Below are 19,750 nucleotides of genomic sequence, written 5' to 3'. Positions count from 1 at the left end.
CTGCGGCGGTTCTGACCCGTCGCGACGGTGCAAACGTTGTCCTATCACGAAACCCGCTTCTCCTCTTTTCCTCTTCTCTTTTTCTTCCTTGCTCTCTCGAGAGGGTGCCGACGCGGTTCTCTATGTGCACACCCTGCCAATCCGATCGCTACGCACGGCAGCTTGTAAAACAACCGTCGTACCAACGCATGGTTCGACGTATATTTCAGAGGGAGGGAGCGGCAGCAGGCGCGAAAAGAGGAAGAGGAAAAAGGAGATCATTCCCTCCGCGGAGAGGGAAGGGGGAGGGAAGGAGAGAGAGAGAGAGATGGGCCCGTAGCCGTGGGCGCGATAAGGTGTCTCGAGCCCCGGGTGGTGGGCAACCACCTACTGGGAGTTAAGAACTCTAAATTACGCGTGGACATGGGTTTATGTCTTCATCGGTTACAGCCAACGACCGGTCTCCGTGGAACTGACGTTCCGGTTATTCCCGTGGCTTTATCATTATATATATATATTTCTCGCTTTTCCCCCGTTGCTCGCGTATAAATTGCTCTCGAGTTCGTGTAAGAAAAGGGGAAAAAAGAAGAGAGGAGAGGAAAAAGAAAAGGAAACGGGGGGGAAGGCCGAGTAAGCGATTCATAGTTGGCACGCGGGGGATCCGAAATCGTATATATATACGTGCGTATATATGCGTCTATATTTTATATATGTATATACATATATACGTTTAACGAGAAATTAACCGTGGCCTCTTCCATGCGCCGCTTTTTGCCCCGTTGCTAATTAACAGGCATCGCGCCGTTACGGGTTAATTAATTATTTTCGAACTCGCGCCCTCCCCTTTCCCCGATATCTCGTTTGTTTTCACTCCCGTTCTAATCGATGGAACTTTTTGAAACCGCTTTCACAAAGATGTAGATATTTTGGATATTGCGCGCGCGCAATTTCGAAGAATTTTTTAAACAATACACGCGAATTTATGTTGCAAAGCGGAACAATACCAGAAGCCACACCGAGACGAGAATCACCCGACTTTCTTATGGGGAAACGCCTTTAACATAACCTAATATCCTAACGCGGTTCAGTCATTTCCTGGTGGCCATATAGCCGTCCCTAAAGCGAGTCCCCGGGGAGAATTTTGTCAAAGGATCTTTATTCTACGTGGACGTATAATACACTATTGCGCCCCGGGCGGAAGGGAAACGTGATACGGTGAGTGTCACACCGCAAAAATTTCGATTACGCACCAACGCGTTGAGAACGGATCGTCAACGACCTATTTCTTTCTCCAACGGTGTCCGCCAATCGTTTGGAAAAATGGTAATTAGAAAGTCAACGATCCCGGGATCTCGTGCGAAAACCGGTAATTATTTGTCACGTTTTCATCGACGTATTTCTGTTCCATACAATAATACATTTATTTAAAAAGAAAATTTTTCTAAACCGGATTACAGTTTGATCGAGAGAAGTATAATTTTTCTTTTCTACTTCGAAAGAAGAGAGATCATTCGAGAATCGTCTCAAAATTCGACTCTAAATGATTAATAAATGTTATTCTATCAGCATCGCATCGATAGATTGCTTGCTTCTGTCACGTGACATTAAAAAAAAAAAGTCGCGTCCTCGCGAATGCCATCAACCACTTCTTAATCATCTCTAGTTTTTTGCCGTTTGCAATACCACGGGGATTCGTCCACCGACCTGACGGACGCCCGATTGGCCCGGATGCAGTTCGACTTCAGTTTTAAATATTGAAATATGAAAACGTCAGGGCTTTGAAGCACGACAGACTAGCACGGGCGGGAAGGCTCGCGTTTTGTTTGACGTTCGCCGTATTTTCAGAAATTTCAACATCGTACCCTGCCCTCTCCGCCGATCGATCGAAATCACGGCCGGAAATCGTATTTCCTCGCGCGCAAAGTAGCCCCGGTTCGATCGCATTTTAATAACAGAGTTCATAAAAAAGTTTCTGTCACCGATATTTATCGATAATAGCACGAAGCAATAACGTATATCGTATAGAATCGTTGAATAAAATTATTGCTATATACCTTGTGCTAATCTGGTTATTCTTATTTATTAATATTTATTTGTACGATATATTTGTCTAGAAAATTGTTACGATGATAGTATTCTCTAATGAATATATCATTTGTTACAATTCTACTAAACAATTCGCATTAAAAAACGATAAAATATCTAAATATGAATAACAAATATCATTCACGATCATATCACGGATAATCTTAAGACGATAAATTGGAAAGATGACAACAATCATCCATCGAATTACACATCTCACGATGTACCTTGCCCCCTCGAATTTTCGATTTGTGGTTCGTGCCACTCGAACTTCCACGCCACGATTCTTTCGAGTCTTCTTTTTTTTTTTTTTCTGATAATTACAAGAAGGAAAAACAATGGGCTCAATCACGCTGCGGAACAATGGCGAAATACAACAATTGCGTGTAGGACCCCCCATGAAGATACGCGTCCAGCTGGTAATTGGACGTTGGCTTGCAGGGAGCCCTACGTGCCAAGTGCTCAAACCCCTTCGCCGCTAGATACTTGCATTGTTTATGCCTCTCGTTCGTTCTACGTGCATCTTGTGTAGTTAGAACAGGGCTACCGGCGTGATACGCAGTTAAGGACAAGCGATTCTCTCTGGCAGCGCTTACTCATTGAAGAGGAAGGGAATCGTTGGTTAAATCTAGGTGTCTCATTAATCAAAGATTAAAGCTTGCTGGATATAAGAATAATCCTTCGTTTCGTTGGATAAATTTTTCTAAATGTATGCATTTTCGTTTCCTCTTCCTTTTTTCTTTTTTATAGCCTCACGGAACGATATGTCGTGTAAAAATTAACTCCTCTTGAATTTGTGATTCTTCATACCGATGAGAGAGGATAGTAAATTAGAAAAATATCCCGATTAACAGCAAGGCCAAGAATAATAAAGAGATAATGGTTAATAATTCGGAGAAATATTTGTGATGAACAGCGTGTCGAATCTGTATTAGTTTAACGATTCCTCCGATATTATAAAGCTGGAATAGCCGATGGCGTACTTTGCGGTACTTTCCGCTTCTTACTCGATTCCCGCCCAAAACCATGAATTTAGTTTTCTACACAGCCCAAGGCGATATACGCGGGATAATATCAATGTAGCGGTGTGCATTCGATTGCGATTGAAATGCACGGTTTGACTCGCCACGCGCATCTTCGCGTCACGCTAATTTCGCCTGTGATTTGCGACGCCCTCCCCCATGATTCACTCCAATTTTAATCATCAAAGCGTCCTCGAATACTGTAAATCGTTTCAATGATACAAAACGATGAGAAAAATGAAGAAGAGTAAAATATAAATCAAACGTTATCTCGCTCGAATAACTGGAAACAATTTGCATCTTATGGAACAAAGTAATAACAGTGCTACCAGAAACAAATTGCGGATTGACCCTTGAAAAAACGTTTTATTAAAATTGATAATTCACGACGTTTCATTGTTTATAGTCCTCGACTTCTTCGATAATATTCGGTTAGAGTTGTTTCATGGAAAAATAAGGTAACGTAAGGCGCGCATAAATCCGACGGGGAGTATCCGGTATATCGTTGGATATGTATTACCACGACTCCGTTTTGAACCAGTTTCGCGCAACCGCACGATTTACTAGGGTGCAGCGGGACAGGAGCTTATAATACTGGAACTGGGTTGTAATGGATTGTAATAATAATAAAAGCGCTCTTAATAATTCACTTTCCACCGTGGTCAACAATGTTCGAAGCTTGATAAGGCTTGAAAAAAAAAAAGAAAGAGAAAAACAACCCTTGTCGTCGTGTAAAAATTTCACTTCGATAAATCTTCTATTAATCTAGAATATGCTGTGCACGTTATCCGCAATTATATTCCATTGAAAATATATTCGATAAATTATAAGTAGATTCGATCTTCGAGTCTTTCACGCTTCTTGGACTTCTCATCGTGGAATTTCGATTCGTCGAAATTTATTTTCAAAGAGAGATTTATAAAATTCTCCGCTATATAAATTGCATGCACTGTAGATCCGATTTCCAGCAATTAAAAGTATAAAAACATCGTTCCGCCGGTCGTTTGAATCGCGAAAAATTCTTCCTTTAAAAGCTTGGATAACCAGTATCTCCTTCTCGACGGATTCCTAGCTTTTTATTTCGTTCGCGAGCACGAGGGGGATGGAGCTTGAAAAGAAGAAGTTTTAAACTGCGGGAGCGTAAGGAAAATGCTTTTCTTTTAATAATTTCAGATAAATACGGCGAAGAGGGCGAATCCCCGTCTTTTGTACTCGCCCCGGCTGAGATCTGTAAAATTTTCCCGGTAATTGACGAATCCCTTTACGCCACGATTAATTCGACGAAAATCCGTGGCCAATCCCATCTCACGAATTTGATAGTATTGTCGAAATTTGATTCTTTTTATATATGTGTATAATACAGTTAAAAATATCTAAATTATTCAACAAGACAGAAGTCTTTTCATTTTATAATTGATTGAAAATAAATGCAAGAAAGAAAGTCTCTTAATTTCTTAATTAACTACATAAAATACAAACGATATATTTGTCACAAATTTTCACGATAATCCGCGAGACAAAAGAGCGTCTTGTTATTAAAAATTATCCATACACCGACAGAATTAACGAATCATCGGTGGAAAAATTTTCTAGAAAAATATCTTTTATACGTGAATACGCAATGGGAGCGTAAGCGTCGCGCGCGTAAAAAACGATCGATTTCGTTTAGGAAATGTTCCGTTAACAAGCGCGGGCGGTGAAACGAGACAGACACAACGGTGGACAAAACGTCGTCGATGGAAATGTTTCGAAAATTTCGAGCTGGCACGAATGTCTCAGAGCAAAAAAGACCAAGCACTCAGAGCGCAACTTTTCCATCGGCGGTCCGCCCGGGGGCGTAAAATCGTGAGGTCTGCCGTTCCCTTCGCTATCCGCGTATTCACGGCCCGAGGTCTGAGATCCCGGCCATCTGTCGAAAATCCTGATTTTACATTTTCCTTCCCGTTGTAGTAAGTAAATCGCAAATCACGGCATTCGCGCGTGCCGCCCTCCCTTCCAAATTCGAGAATATCCCGAATCGAAATTCTTAACTATTTTCTCAACAATTTTCGAACGATGAAATTCCAAAAGCGCGAACCACGCGTTGACCACGGATCTTTCGTTAAACGACGAAAATTTCCAAATTGAATTTGTTAGAATCACGAAAGGACAATGCAATTTAAAGTTCCAGCAGAATTAAAAGGATACTTTTGAATTATCGAAATTGTTGCGTTTTTATTTAGGAAACGATATAGATGTAATATATTTTCACGGCGTTTATGAACAACTGTGCTAGCTTTGTCTGCTCAAGTGAATAGTGGACCGCGAGAGTGTCTGGGCCACTGTAGCCTCCGAACTTCGATAATCATACAGTTCAATGCGCCACAAAGCAAATCTATGCGCCGGTAATCTCCTTGCGAAATATGAATTTTCATTTCATAAGTTTATTTCATAACTCGAGACAATGGTGTAAAAGCGGATCAAAGCTCGATCTCGATATACAGCTGTTAATTATTTTTGTCCAAACTGGTTCAAATGTTTCGAGGATATTAAGAAATTTTATTATTTAATACTTGGAGAACTCGGGTATACAGTTTTAAAAGCTTTTTAATTGGACAAGCATGGTTGAAATTATTAGAGTCACTTTGTTTGTTTAAATTCTTTTTCGATACACAAAAGAATTGTTCGATAAATGTCAGATGTAAAGTGTTTAAGAGATTGAATAGTTATTGAATCTTTTTTTGTGAACTTGGTTTTCATTTTTATGTTGCAAAATCTGCAACGTTCACGAAACCATAAATGTTTAAAATAATTATACTTTGATGAACACGTGAGAATTCTCGAAAATTTAATTACAATACTACTTCTGAGATTGAAGAGATTGAAGAATTAAAAGCCAAATTTTGTCAGTCAATGGGATACGTAAAAATAAATCTGTTCTTAAACAAATGTAGATGAGGAGAGGCGAGGATTTCCAGAAGATGTCAAGATCGCCGCAACCACAATCACTCAGAATGTCTTCCTCGGTTACAGCGTTCATATATCCCATGAGAAACCCCTTTCTATCTTACCACTGTGGGTAGATTATTGGGACGATATTAGAACGTAATTGATCAATACTATAATTTTGGACAAACGCGGATATCGACAATATCCCGACGAGAAACCTACACGATGAATTATTTGTAAAAATTTTTTAATTTTATAATATTCAAAGAAATATAATGAACGAATTAAAAATGAGAAAATATAAAAGTAATCTAATCATATAACACGTATAATCAAGATATATATTAATATACGTACAAAACACTTTAAGAAAGAAATTATTGTTCGATATTATCGATAGATTCGTAAAAAAGAATATAGAAGCTGCAACCTTCAAAGATTAATCTCGACGACAAATATACTCTCGTGGAGGATCTTTCGTTGTTATTTAATTCGCGTAAAAAAGAAAAATCGATGAACTTTTGTCATAGATCGATACACGAACGATCCGGTTCACAAACGTATCATTACCAGGCCGTGATAGAGAATAGTCGAATTGTTAACGCGCGTCCGGGCACGGGTTAATATCAACGCAACATTTAACAAGAAACGAACATTAAATACGTCAAAATATCATGGTTCTGGCTGGCACGGAGTTCGGACGGTTTAGCTGGCTTTGATCTTTGTACGTAACGGTGCTCAAAGTCTGTTACAACGGTGAATTATACCCTCCAACTCCTGTCGTTTAACAACAAAGCGACCTGTTTCGTTTGGTATATGTTCCCTTTCTCCCTCTCTCTCTCCCTCTCTCTCTCTCTCTGTCTATTTCTCCGCTTCTATGCTCTCTTCGTCCATTTCTGTGAATTTCTATCGTCCCTTTACGTGCTTCCGGGGGGAGAGGGAGAGAAAAAAAAGGCGAAAAACGAGTTAATGTCTCGCGGCAGGATCCAAAGCGTTCCCGTGCTTTATATCATTTACCACGGAACGAGAAGAACCGGCATAGCATAGCCAGATAATGATGACACGATCGTTTTAACGCGTTTAAGGACATTAATTGCTCGTCACTGTTACGAATTTGAATGCAGGAGATCTTTCGTGAAACTAGATGATGGGGGATGGAATTTTTCATGCGGCTAAATGTTTGATATGGGCGCGAGATAAAATAAAAGAATAAAAAATGGCGAGATAAATATTATCGATGAAACGGGGAATAATAAAATCGGAGAATTATTAATAACGATTATTATCCTTGCACGATTCAGAAACTCGTTAAAATAAGCCTAACACGATAATTTTGAAATGTATTATTATTATTATGTTAAATGTAAAATGATAGAAGCAAATTTTATTGACAAACCTGGAAAATGAAATATCAAAAATAGAAGTTTCAACTTTTCTCTTCAATTATCCACAAAATTAATAAAACGAGTTCGATAAACAATAAAGTTGAACCATCGAGAACTATAAATTATATCCATGGGAATATCGAATCGAATTTTTTTATCTAAATATTTGAAATTTTACAAAACGATACGTATATATAAATGGCAAAATAAATATTACTTTTAGCTTTGGACTATATACTATACTAATATAAATATAAATTTTAAACAACCCTCCCCAATATTTTACAAGCTTGTTAAAATCAATAAATAGTGACCATGATGCACATACTAGATTTGAATAAAATAGGGATAAAAAATAGCAAAATTGAATCTTGCACGAGGATCGAACGAAGTTGCAACTATTTCGCAGAATAATTTTCAATCTTTCCTTATTTTCTATTTATTCATCCCTTCTTCTTTACAATATCTTTTCTCCTTTATTTCTTAACAATTTCGCTAATATCCTATATACGAGTAATTGAAATTAAAAATACAGATTTTAATAAAACACTTCCCCAACACTTTTTACAAACTCTTTTCCTTTAAAATCAATAAAAATCGTGGGCCTAACGCCAATGTGACGAACCGTAACCGACTCTAATTAAATAGAACAAGCTCGAAAAATAGCAGAACGGAAAGGTTTCGGAACGCCATGATCGTCTAAATCCGCGAGGAGGCTTTGGGCGAAGCGATTCGACGAAATTCTAGCCTCGAACCCGGCCCGGCATAGATCCACCCTCGCTTCTAACCACACATAAACGGTAAGGATAACCTAGCATTTTATACGCAAGATCTATGGAGGCTAAGCAATAACGTTTAGCGATAATTCTAGGGTAGCCACGGGGCCTCGGGCCTTACGGATGACTTATGCTCGCTCAAGTTATTTGAACTCGTCGGTGCATCGAGTGGTGGCACAGTGAATCGTCCCCGACGTCTTTGTCGATGCTCTGTGCAAATGTTAGCACGTCAAGACGAATCTTCGTGTCTGTTGTCTCGCTGATGGAGCAGGATCTCGTCTTGGTGAAATTGAATTGTACCCCTTTTCGCAATTTCCACGTGAATGATACGTATGATATGCAACTTATTAACAGCTAAGTATCGTCGATCTATGGAGAAATAATAAAATTTGAATTTATCGATGAAGATTCTTTTCGATTAACTTGACAAATTGAAATTTTCTCTCTTCTTTACTCCCCGATATTTATAATACTCTTGATATTTATAAGATCTTCAAGTATTTGAATCATTATTTTGCAAGTTAATATTAAAGTTTGGAAAGAGAAATCTAATAGTCACAATGGAGGAATGGATAAGAAGAAAACGTTCCTTGCAGTCCTTCGAAAATTAATCCATCATGCTTAAGAAATTGTCAAAGTTTCGTTCATCTTACGAAAGCTCTGTTTTCCGTCACCAGGGTCAGAAACAAACATCATTCATATCCCGAGTAATTTTTTAATCCTCCTTTTGGACACGTATAATTTTCTTCCACAAGCTCGCTTTCTAATCTCTCATCCATCTTCGAATTCACCTTCCACTTTCTCCGATGGAACGTACCCTTCTCCTTTTTTTTTCTTTTTCCATCAATCTCTCGACCAAAACGTGTGTATAAACGTGAGTAAAACTCGATGACGAGCGACCGACCCTCATCTGTAAATGGAGGAACCGCAGAAGTGTTCGGCCAGCACAGGTAGTAGCTCCGGGTCACGCAATAAAGATAATTGCAGTTTAATCCAGCCTAGGGATCCCAAGCAAGCCGAACGAAGACTGTTTCTCTCTCGTTTAGAAAGGCTGATCAAACCGTTCCGTACATACATAAACGGAAACGGACAATCTGTTGGGAGAAGGAACGAGTAAAAGTAAATGGGAGAGATAATAGAAATACGAAAAGGGGAAAGGAAAATTTCCCAGCGCGAGAGGAGAGAATTGGGAGCGAGATAGAGTGGAAGGTAGGAGGAGGAGGAGGAGGAGGAGGAGGAGGAAGGAAGGAGGAGAAACGCGGGGCAGAGAAAAAGAGTGAATCCATTGGGATCCCCCCAGCCTCCTGGCGTAATTCTGCTGGATGACAAGACGGGGGTTAGAGGACAGGTGCTACTGACGCCTTTGATCTCTTCCGCATTACACGCTGCGGAGTATCGCGCTCAAAAAAGGGAATTATCAAAATATCCTGGCTGGTTGCGCCCACTACGGCAGAAAGAACGGCGATCGATACCCGCTTAGGGTCATATCAACCGTGACGTTCTCTTTGTTCTCCTTCTCGTTCGTCGTTTCGAATCGTTCCTTTCGAATATTTCACTTGTATGTACTCTTCCTATATATATATATACATATACATTCGAGGTTGGGTCGCGAAATCGCGGAGGAACTCGAAAGATCTCGCTTTGAAGAATATATATATGGATGAGTGTATAAAATTTGTGTATAAATTTACAGTTTTTTAAGAATATTCAAAACATTCTAATATAAGCAAGCGAGCAAATTACAGCGAAAGAGTATCCGTTATCGGTGCAGTATGAATAATCCTGGCTCATACTCGCGCCACTTCGTTTAATTTATCTTAAAATGCGAGTATATAATTTCCTCGTGGTTTTGTTTGCACGTAAGATTATGACATTCGCAAGTTTAAATTCCTCGACAAGAATAAAAATAACGCGAACGAAATAAAATCTGAAACAGTTTTCGTACAGTAGCGAAAAAAGACGAAGGAGAAGGGGAGAAAAAGGAACGCGAAGATATCTTTCAATATCTTTTCGAAACCGATTATTAATATCCCCCCTCCCACGTTCCATTTCTCGCAAGCTATATCATTTTCGAAAATAAATACATCCCAAGGAACGATCCTTCACCTTCTCTCCAACTCTTATCTCTCGAGAAGGAAGTCCTGATTCTTACGAGATTTACAGTCTCATCGCCACCAGGAAGCCATAAAACGAACTTTATTTATCGATTTATCATTTATCATTGGCGAGATCTCGGTGTTTCTTCGGTATCGAAACGGGCGAAAATAGGCGGCCATTAGGCGTGTAACTTCGTGGCTGTATATACGTGGCAATTACGGCAAGGGTCGATGTGTCTCGAGACGAATTATCGACACCTCGAGCTAAGATTCAACGTCTCGTCTCCGGGTACCGCGACGATGGTCGACGATAATCGGCACATGTCGTTCCCGTGGCTGGCAAAAACTAAGATTCCCAATGGACTGGAGCGAAAGCTGTTGACGACAAATCGAGGGTTAAAATACTATCGGTAAATAGCGAGCGGAATGGGGTTGGATGGCAAGGGTGGCGCGTATCAGATGGCACAGGGGGGATTATAACCCTAATTTCGGGTATCCGCGTGACACTCCAGTTTAAATGAAGTAGCATGCTCGCTCCCATGGCCGGCCAATAATCAATCCTCGTTATGCATGGAAAACCCTCGTTATCGTGTCCACAACATTCCTCCAATTTCGATCGTCTCGTATGTAACGACGATAAAGGAGGATATACGGTGATAAGAAATTGTCGTGGAATTAGCGTAGATTTATTTCTGAAATTTTTTATCTCAATTAGTCGTCGTAATAAGAGACAGATTGTAATAAATGAGTAAGAAATACACGATGAGAATGTTATTTACTTTTAATCTTCTTTGTTTCTTATGAATAAAATTTGTAAAATCTTTGAAATACGATATGATCATTCATACGATTGATGCAAGAAGATAGATAATTCCGTTGTGAAATGAATTGACGTATTATTCCTCAAAAATTTCCTTGTTTTTGCGTCAGTAAGTGAGTAATAAGAAGTTCTTGAAGAATATAAATATTTGATTTAGATATTTCTTATTTTGAATGAATAAAAAATTGCAAAACATTTTATTTCATCTTCTATTATGAATCAATATTCGAATCGTTGAAATTTAAAAATCCAATTTCTCAAATCTTTCCAATTTTTCAAATCTTATAAGTTGCACAAACTTCAACAAAATTAAATTATTCTTTAAAATGGTGTAATTTACCTTGCACTTCTCCACGTTTCAATTTCCAACGTCTGAAGAGTAAAATTCTATGAATCGGTTCGCAATAATTCTCCCCTCCAAAACTTCACGCGAGAAATAAAAATATAATCTAGCCTAGAGCGTGCTGGCAAAGGATAAAATTTTCACGTTCGAGTGTGGGGGGCCATTTCGGAGGAATGCATCTCGCGAATGGTTCCTCTGGAAACGGTTTGCGAGATTGCAGAAGAATTTTGGACGTCCATGAGGCGTGATTTATGGAGGACCGAGGTGGAAATAACTTTAACCGCCGTGATTCACGGTCATGGTGATTTTATCTAATCAGTGGCGCATTATTATTATCACGGATTAACGAAAATGGCGCGAATTAGCTGGCACAGAAATAATTATCGTTCTGCAGAATACTTTTTTTTTTTTATCTTGTCTTGTCCATCTTTTATCTCTGAACAAATAATCAACAAGTTTGAAAAAAATTTCTAAAACATAAACGGATATATTCAATATTCAAATTTACTATTATTATTATTATTATTATTATTATTATTATTATTATCGTTATCTTATCCGTATTCTTCAAGTTATCAAATTCTTATATCTCTATATTCCACATTACAGCTAAGATTATATAGCAAATTCTCTGGAATTATCACAAGTGGTATTGATTTAATTAAAATGTATCAAAATGTATCAGTCAGTAGCTGTAATTGATTCGATAAATCGATAAATCTCCGATCAATATCAAAAATTGTAGAGCTGAATAAAATTATATTTCTATTCAAGCATACGCACGTAATCTTCCTCTCCCTCCTCGTATCGTATTCATCGTATCCGGCCAAAGGCGGGGAACGGATTTCTCGCCTCCACGTTTCCACCTTCCGTGACCAAAAGTTGGACGACAGACGCGCGCTCGATCGTGGGAGAGAAAAAAAATGGACGACGCGTCGGCGTTGCCTTTCGACCGAGTTTTTTTCTTACGTATCTACTCACTGCATGCCGCATAGCCCGGAAAGATAATTATAGTTTCTCGATCGACGTAAGAATTTCCGAGATTTCTGCCAGCTAGCCGCCGCGCAGAAAAGTGGTTGGTAGTGGTTATCGTTATAGGGCGCTCCGGAGGAGTGTGGGCGAGCTGGCCGCCCCTGCAGCAGCAGGGGGAGGGGAAGGGGGAGGGAGGGGGTGCTGGGGGCCAAAGTGAAGGGTTCGCCGAAGAAAGATTAGCAGACCGGCCAAGACTTTCGTGTTTCTCGGATCCACCGACCCGACGTAGATCATGATAATTGTGAGAACAATTCATCAGGTAAATTTCACGGTCCCCCGGATTCGTGTACCGTGATCTATCCATCGGCCTCGATCTATTAATCACGATATTCGATTGTCGGCCAGCGTGCGCTCGACTTGCGTCTCAACTTTGCCCTTTCGATCGATCCTCGTACGCGTCCTCGTTGCGTAACACTCTTCTTCTCTTCATGCGACCATTGTGCAGATACTTGGAGAAGAATTATTTCTTCTAGGCAGGCAAACCAATTAGAAAATGATCGTCGATTTTGATATAACAATTATCTTGAAATAAAGCTTGTTTCCTTTTTCTCTTATATTTCATCGTTAATGAATCATAAATATATCGATTGAATTGCAGAAAGATTTTGAAGTTGAGGAAAGAAGTGATACGACGAATTATGTTGAAATAATTAATTGAAGATATAAGTTTGTTCAATAAAAAGAGTTTAATGCTCATCACCACAAATTTTGGGAAACGTAACGTATTTGAAGAAGGAAACATTACAGTGCAAAAACTTCTCACTTTAATCTGAATAACTCGTAGAATGAAACTAACCACCGTTTTATTATTTATGATCTCACGGTGGAAGAAATTGGTCGAGCAACATTCGCAACAACTATTTAATAGGTTTCTCTCGTTGACGTCTTCTTCGCGTCGGATAAATGCTCAATTTGCCGCCAATTTCTACTGGTTGAAATCACTTAGCGACCGTAAACGGGCAACAACCGGACGGGTAATACGTGTTTCCACTAATAGCAGGTCCTTCGTAAACATAGGATAGCTTCTATACGCGACCAATTATTATGGTATTCTCGTATAAGTATGCTGCGGCTGTTTATTGATGAAGTTTCATCACCGACGTCTCAAAATCACGGCCACGATAACGATTATCGCTGTTATCGTTGACAACCGTTACAATAATAACAAATAACAATAATAACATTAATCGTGAAACAAGAAATTTCGAATTCAAAGATGATTTCAAATTATCGTACCGTTATCTTTTCCATTTTTTAAAACGATAAAAAAAGATTCTTTAAACACCTTGAATTTCAGCTATCTCTAGCAACTAGAAGTTATCATCCATTCCATTTTCCTAACTTAAAATCTCTCGACACGGTTATCAATTTATATATCCTCTCCCTTATTCCTCGAATCGATAAAGAATAACTGTACAAAGCCAACACCTAAAATGGAGCATCATCCCCATCCAAGAGATCCTTTCCCAAACGTTAAATTGCTCGATACGATCATTAACCTTTTACCTCGAGCGATCATTTATACCGGCCTTCCTCCCTCCCTCCCTTCCGGCATTGTTACTGCGTAATAATTGCGCAAAAAAAGTCGAAACTTGTTGCGGAAGGGAGCAACACTTTGTCGAGGAGGCACAACGCTTCTCTGCCGCGGTGCGAAAGGTAGGTGTACGTCAAGTCCGCGGTCCTTCGTCCGTGGATCGTGGGAGAGGATCGGCCGCCGATTTGACCGTCTAAATGTAACCCTAAAAGTTTCGAGGCAAGAATGTATAATTACGAGGCATAAAAATAACCATCGCCCACTCGAAAACACTCGAGTTGCGGCTGGCCAGTGTGTAACGACGACGGGTCGTCGCACCCACGACTCGAAAATTCCCATCGATCTCTGGACACCGACCGCTCGCTGCTCCCTTTAGTGGATGTTCGGCAATTTTTTTCCACGAGTGATTACACCAGCCTGGCCTCCCCCGATTGTAAAAATGTTTGCTTTTAAGTACAAGGCGCGGAGAGTGGACATCGAAGAAAAAGTCGAAGAAACTCTTTGCACCGTTCCCTTCGTTTCGAGGAACAGCGGGGGCGGAGAGAACAGAGAGCCGGCAATCTTCGAAATCTTCGTTTAACTGCAACGCTAGAGGCCGTGTTTTGCACCTTTTTTGCACCCCCTGCGCGATCAAACTATATTATACTATTTATTTTATAAGATTTCTTAAAATGTATAAATGGATAACAACAGTGAGGTAATGTGTCTTCTAAAAATTAGACAATTATTGGTATCAAAAAATCGTAATATAATTATCTTACAATATTAAGAATGTTACCCAATTAAATTTGATTAAAAATACGTTTCAAAAAGAGATTATTTCATTGAGAACGTCTTCCCGATTAAACCGGAAGCGCATCGATGGAAAGTGGGGGGGAGGGATGGGAGGGAAATCGTTCGGATCACCATCTGTCATGGCGGATCGTTAACTCGGTTATAGCGCACGCATATCAAATCGTTCATGACGTACCTTAGCACGAAATGGGCAGCGCAGTAATGCGATTTGGATATATGGAGAGTCCTCTGGGATATTACCAGCACAGAGCTTTCTCCCCTGCGATACGATACAAATGATATGCATATGTAAATACGGTGACCGAGCATTGCGAATCGGCCTAGCGCCGGGAAATCTGATTTGCAAACCTTTCTACGAATATTCAGAGATGAGTGCACCATTGCCGCAGTTAGTGTACTGTTCATCATTTTTCCCTTGACAGTGAAAAGTTTTTGCTAAGCAAACCTTTTTTACCTTTGCGAAACTCGAGTTCAAGTTTTCTAAAAAAGAAAAGGAATATTATTATTAATGAAGTAAATAATGTTTGTTTTTGGATTGGACAGGGTACAATTAATGATACAAAGATGGTGAATCTATATGCAGAAAATAAATAATATGGGCATTCTTTATTTTCGCATAAAATTAATATCAATTAAATACGTCAATAACAGATAAAATATAGATAATATTATTATAATTGTATTATCCATTGAAGAATAAAAAAACAAAAAGATGCAAGATTATTATATATTTAGAATTTATACTCATAGTTTTAATAGATAAGATATAAAGTAATGGAAAACAAAAAAAAAAAAAAATAAAAATAAAAGACAAGTTACAAATATAACTTTATAAATATAAATTTTTAATTACACATTCTCTCTAATCGTTGCATCATTAATTTCGTCTATTAAATGTTTTCAAGCCCTTCTCAAATCTTTGGAGAATAAACTTCTTCGCGTTGCTCTATAAAAACAAAATCTCGATTAAATAAGAGAAGAAAAGGATCTCCTAGAGGGGGAAAAAATACTAAGTTTCGTCTGGATTGATCCAGTGACCTCGAAACAACAGTCGAAGAGAAAGGTCCAAGGGAGTTTGGTTTTATCTCACGGTCTTTTGCTCTATCAGCGGCGTTCGGATGATCCTGTTAACAGGATCAAGGCTCGTGGCGCAGACGAAGGGTTCTTGTTATTCGCAATCGCCTTCTCTGATCCTTAGGGACGCGAAATCCTCCCTCCTGGATGCCCAGAGAATTACCAAGAAAGCTAGGATATATTCATTTGCAGAGTACACAAGATACGAAATTACTCGTCACTGTCATTCTTATTAAAATTTCGTTAATGAAATTAAATTACGTATTCATGAGGATTCACGAGATTAATTTTTTTCTTTATCTTTTCATTACAAAATTGACGATGACGATCTCAAAATTGTTGATTCGTATATTTTATTTATTTCTGCAAATTTTTTAGATTTATTAATAATTATGGATGATATTCCATGAAACAATATTCATTTTCTTAATTCATTATCCATCGAAATTACCTTCTTTGTACTACAATCTTGATACCAAAATATCGATTCGATTATTTGAAACGTATTGCGCAGAAAAAAATTTTTTTTCTAGATCTAGATTATCTCGAAGCCACTTCTCGAGTTAATATTAATAAAAATGGTAACCAGAATTAAAATACGAGATTGATTAAGAACGATATCTAGCTTCAATGTTGTAATTTCAACGAAACAACCGTCTTGAATATCTTTCTCGTAATAATACGCGTTTTATATATATACCTGTAAGACATCGCAGACTTTTAGCCCTCGTCCCAAAGTACCAACCCTCAGCCCTTCCCGCCGTACTAATGATTTGCAAACATCGTCCCTCCTCTCGTTTCGCTCATTACAAAGTTTTTGCTTGGCGTGTTGCGCACGAACAAGACAACCATCTTGCAGAAGTTTGGAAAGAATTATAAGATAAAATTGGAGAATCTCTGGTTTTTCTTTCAATTTCCATTCCTTGGATAAAACATCGACGATTGTAGTTAATCGTTTTTTTTTTTTTTTAAACGAAATGATGAAATAATAAAAGTATCTCGTATAATTATTTCCTTTACTTCGTTACTTTTCGTTCATTTTTTATGATTACTTATACAAACGAAGCTCTATTATTAATCCTTGAAGAAGAATTGGACGAATAAATAAAAAATTTTCAATAAAAATTAACGAAAAATAACGGAATAATCAAATGAATAAGATTTCAAAATTTAACTTTTGATGATGATGCGGTAAAAGAAATTTTTTTTTAATATTAGATTTTAAAAAGAAATACAGAGGTTTATTTTAAACGAAAAAAATATTTAGAAATCATATCCAGGAATTCTTCTTTTATCAAGAGTAACGCCAATTAAATTTCTATTTTATACGCTGTTCGAGTGTCTGTTAATATCTAAATTAAACAATTGATAGGATGTACGCACGTTCGACAGAAGGCAATAATTAAAAGATTAAAGATATCGGTTGAAATTCGATTGATTGATACGTTATATTATCAATTGAAATTTTCTCAATATCTATTGAAGAAGTATCAATCGAATTCCGTATCGAGTATATATCCGTTTTATTAAATTAATTGTTTCCCCTTTCTGATATAGTAGGGGAGGGGGGGGGGGGGGGAAATGGAAAAAAGAGAGCGTTAATCGACAATACTGATAAAAAAAATACTGATTGCCTTTATCAAATTATCATTATTACTCAAAGTTATTGAAATTTTTTCACACGTCATTCACTCTAATTGCGCTTGTATATCATCGATAAGAATCTAATTTTGTTTATCCTTATCGATGCGATATACTCTCCCAGAGTGTATTAAAGCGAGCGAATCAATAAACTTTTTATTAGTTCCAAAATGATTGCTCTAAATGTATTGAGTGTACTTGGGTTCTGCCTTGCAGTCACTGCATACGGTAAGTAAGCATTGAATTTAAATCCACGTATTCTATTTTATACCCCTTTGTGCCCCTTTATTTAAATATATGCAGAATTCTTTATTAAATAAATCAAAATCGACCGATTTAATCGATTGACAAAAAAAAAGTGTTCGACTAATAATAGAAATCAATGAAAAATGAATAAGAGTTCGAAATCTCTTAAAAATTTGAATAATTTGTTTTTTACTGAACAGAATGAGATTTTTTATCTTGAAGATTTTTACTTTCTCGAAACTTTGTTCACATGAATAATTTCATGTGAAATTATAAGAATAGTAACTATACTATTAACTTTATTGGAATAGGTGTTCCTGAAAGTAAAATTGTTGGCGGCAAAAATGCTTTATCTGGTCAGTTCCCTTACCAAGTATCTCTGAGGAAGAATAAAAGCCATTTTTGCGGTGGATCCATCATCGATTCACGTACCATTCTCACAGCAGCACATTGTGTTGAAGGGTAAGTTTCACTGAAACAATATAATAACGAATAATAAATTTCTGTTATGAATTTATTATTATCCTTAAATAGAATTTTACTTAACTGAAATGAAATTAGAGTCTCTCTCTCGCTGATAAATGCTGATAAATCAATGAAACACATTTGTTCTACAGATTGAGTAATTTGAATGGCATCACTGTTCAAGCTGGAACAAATCAACTGAACTCAGGTGGAGTGTCTTATGTACCGGAGAAAGTTGTTGCCCATCGCAGTTTCAACGCGCTCAGTCTCGTTAACGACATTGCTTTGATCCGTGTGAATCAAGATATCTCGTTCACTAACTTGATCCAACCGATAAAATTGGCTTCGGGTAGTAAAACTTATGAAGGATCAGACTGCATCCTATCCGGTTGGGGAACTACAAAAGTAAGTGAAAAGATTATTAGTTATTTATTTTGTAAGGATTAACATTTTTATTTCTATTCTATTGTTAATTATTTTAATCGTTTAGTCGTAAGAAAATCGTATATAAAGTTATAATGATAATACGTTCAACATATATTCCAATTACAGTTAAATGGAAATGTACCAAATAATTTGCAATGGATCAAACTAAAAATCGAGACAGAACAAAAATGCAAGCAAGCTCACTGGAGAGTACAATCTTCTCATATTTGCACATTCACGAAATCCGGAGAAGGTGCTTGCCACGTGAGTATAATTATTACTTTTTATGTGCATATATTCTTTACAAAATATATATATAGTTTTCTAGTATTTCTATCTAGTTTTATAATATTCTATTATTAATATTAAATGAAATTATATACCACAAATTATATATATTTTTTATTCTGAGGCTCCATTCATTTTTATTTCAATTTTTATAATTGAAGTCAAATTAAAAAACTTCGAGAATTACTAGAAAAATATATAGTTTTGTAAATGATATGATATAATAGAGCATTTATTGAATATTATTGATTATGTATAATTCAAACTTCGATTCGAGCTTTTGATTCATAATTATTTTTCTTCTCTCAAATTTCAGGGTGATTCTGGTGGTCCTCTCGTTGTCGGTGATCTACAAGTCGGTATCGTTTCCTTTGGACAACCTTGTGCCGTAGGAAAACCTGATGTGTACACAAGAGTATCTTCTTTCACATCATGGATCAACGAACATAAATCTTTCCTCATGGAGGAAAGGGGTGAAGCACCAGCAGACGGTTTCTACATTTCTTAAATATAATTTCTTAAATATAATCGATCACTGATAATAAAAGTTGACAAAAAATCATCTTTCATTAACAGTTATTGCATACAATTTATCATTACAATTTATCAATTTATTGTCAAATTAATGATAAATGTCAATTAATTTTGTGATATACAATTAAATGTAATTATTTTTTTGAAAACATTTTATAAAATGAAATTAATTCTGGTCAATAAAATTTTTAATATATATATTAATTTTATTATTTCTTATATGCGTATAGTAAGCGATATTCATCTATAAATATAATTAGATATTCTAAAATGTTATTACT

At 37.3% G+C, this 19,750-nt stretch overlaps 2 protein-coding genes across 5 annotated transcripts in view; one reads left to right on the top strand and one right to left on the bottom strand.

Moving 5' to 3' along the window:
• The window catches only part of LOC410893 (transcription factor AP-2-epsilon), a 224,257-nt gene extending 207,225 nt beyond the window's left edge, over window positions 1–17,032 (bottom strand). For 3 of the 4 annotated variants that reach the window (XM_026439200.1, XM_026439201.1, XM_026439204.1), the window contains exons 1-3: window positions 15,649–17,032; window positions 15,144–15,275; window positions 14,971–15,054 (exon numbers count right to left, since the gene is read on the bottom strand). The gene's annotated coding sequence lies outside the window, so the exon portion shown is untranslated. The remainder of the gene's footprint in view (window positions 1–14,970; window positions 15,055–15,143; window positions 15,276–15,648) is intronic. The other variant, XM_026439202.1, reaches the window with a different exon arrangement.
• A 573-nt stretch (window positions 17,033–17,605) lies between these two features.
• Window positions 17,606–19,501, top strand: LOC410894 (chymotrypsin-1). Its single transcript, XM_394370.5, has 5 exons — window positions 17,606–17,738; window positions 18,068–18,218; window positions 18,374–18,626; window positions 18,774–18,911; window positions 19,252–19,501. The coding sequence occupies exons 1-5, from the start codon at window positions 17,681–17,683 to the stop codon at window positions 19,441–19,443; spliced, it is 792 nt and encodes a 263-aa protein (XP_394370.2). The 5' UTR covers window positions 17,606–17,680; the 3' UTR covers window positions 19,444–19,501.
• Window positions 19,502–19,750: the final 249 nt, after the last annotated feature.

The sequence above is a fragment of the Apis mellifera genome, linkage group LG2 (genome assembly GCF_003254395.2).
Source record: "Apis mellifera strain DH4 linkage group LG2, Amel_HAv3.1, whole genome shotgun sequence".
Classification (NCBI taxonomy): domain Eukaryota; kingdom Metazoa; phylum Arthropoda; class Insecta; order Hymenoptera; family Apidae; genus Apis; species Apis mellifera.
This window is presented reverse-complemented; position numbering and strand designations above follow the sequence as displayed.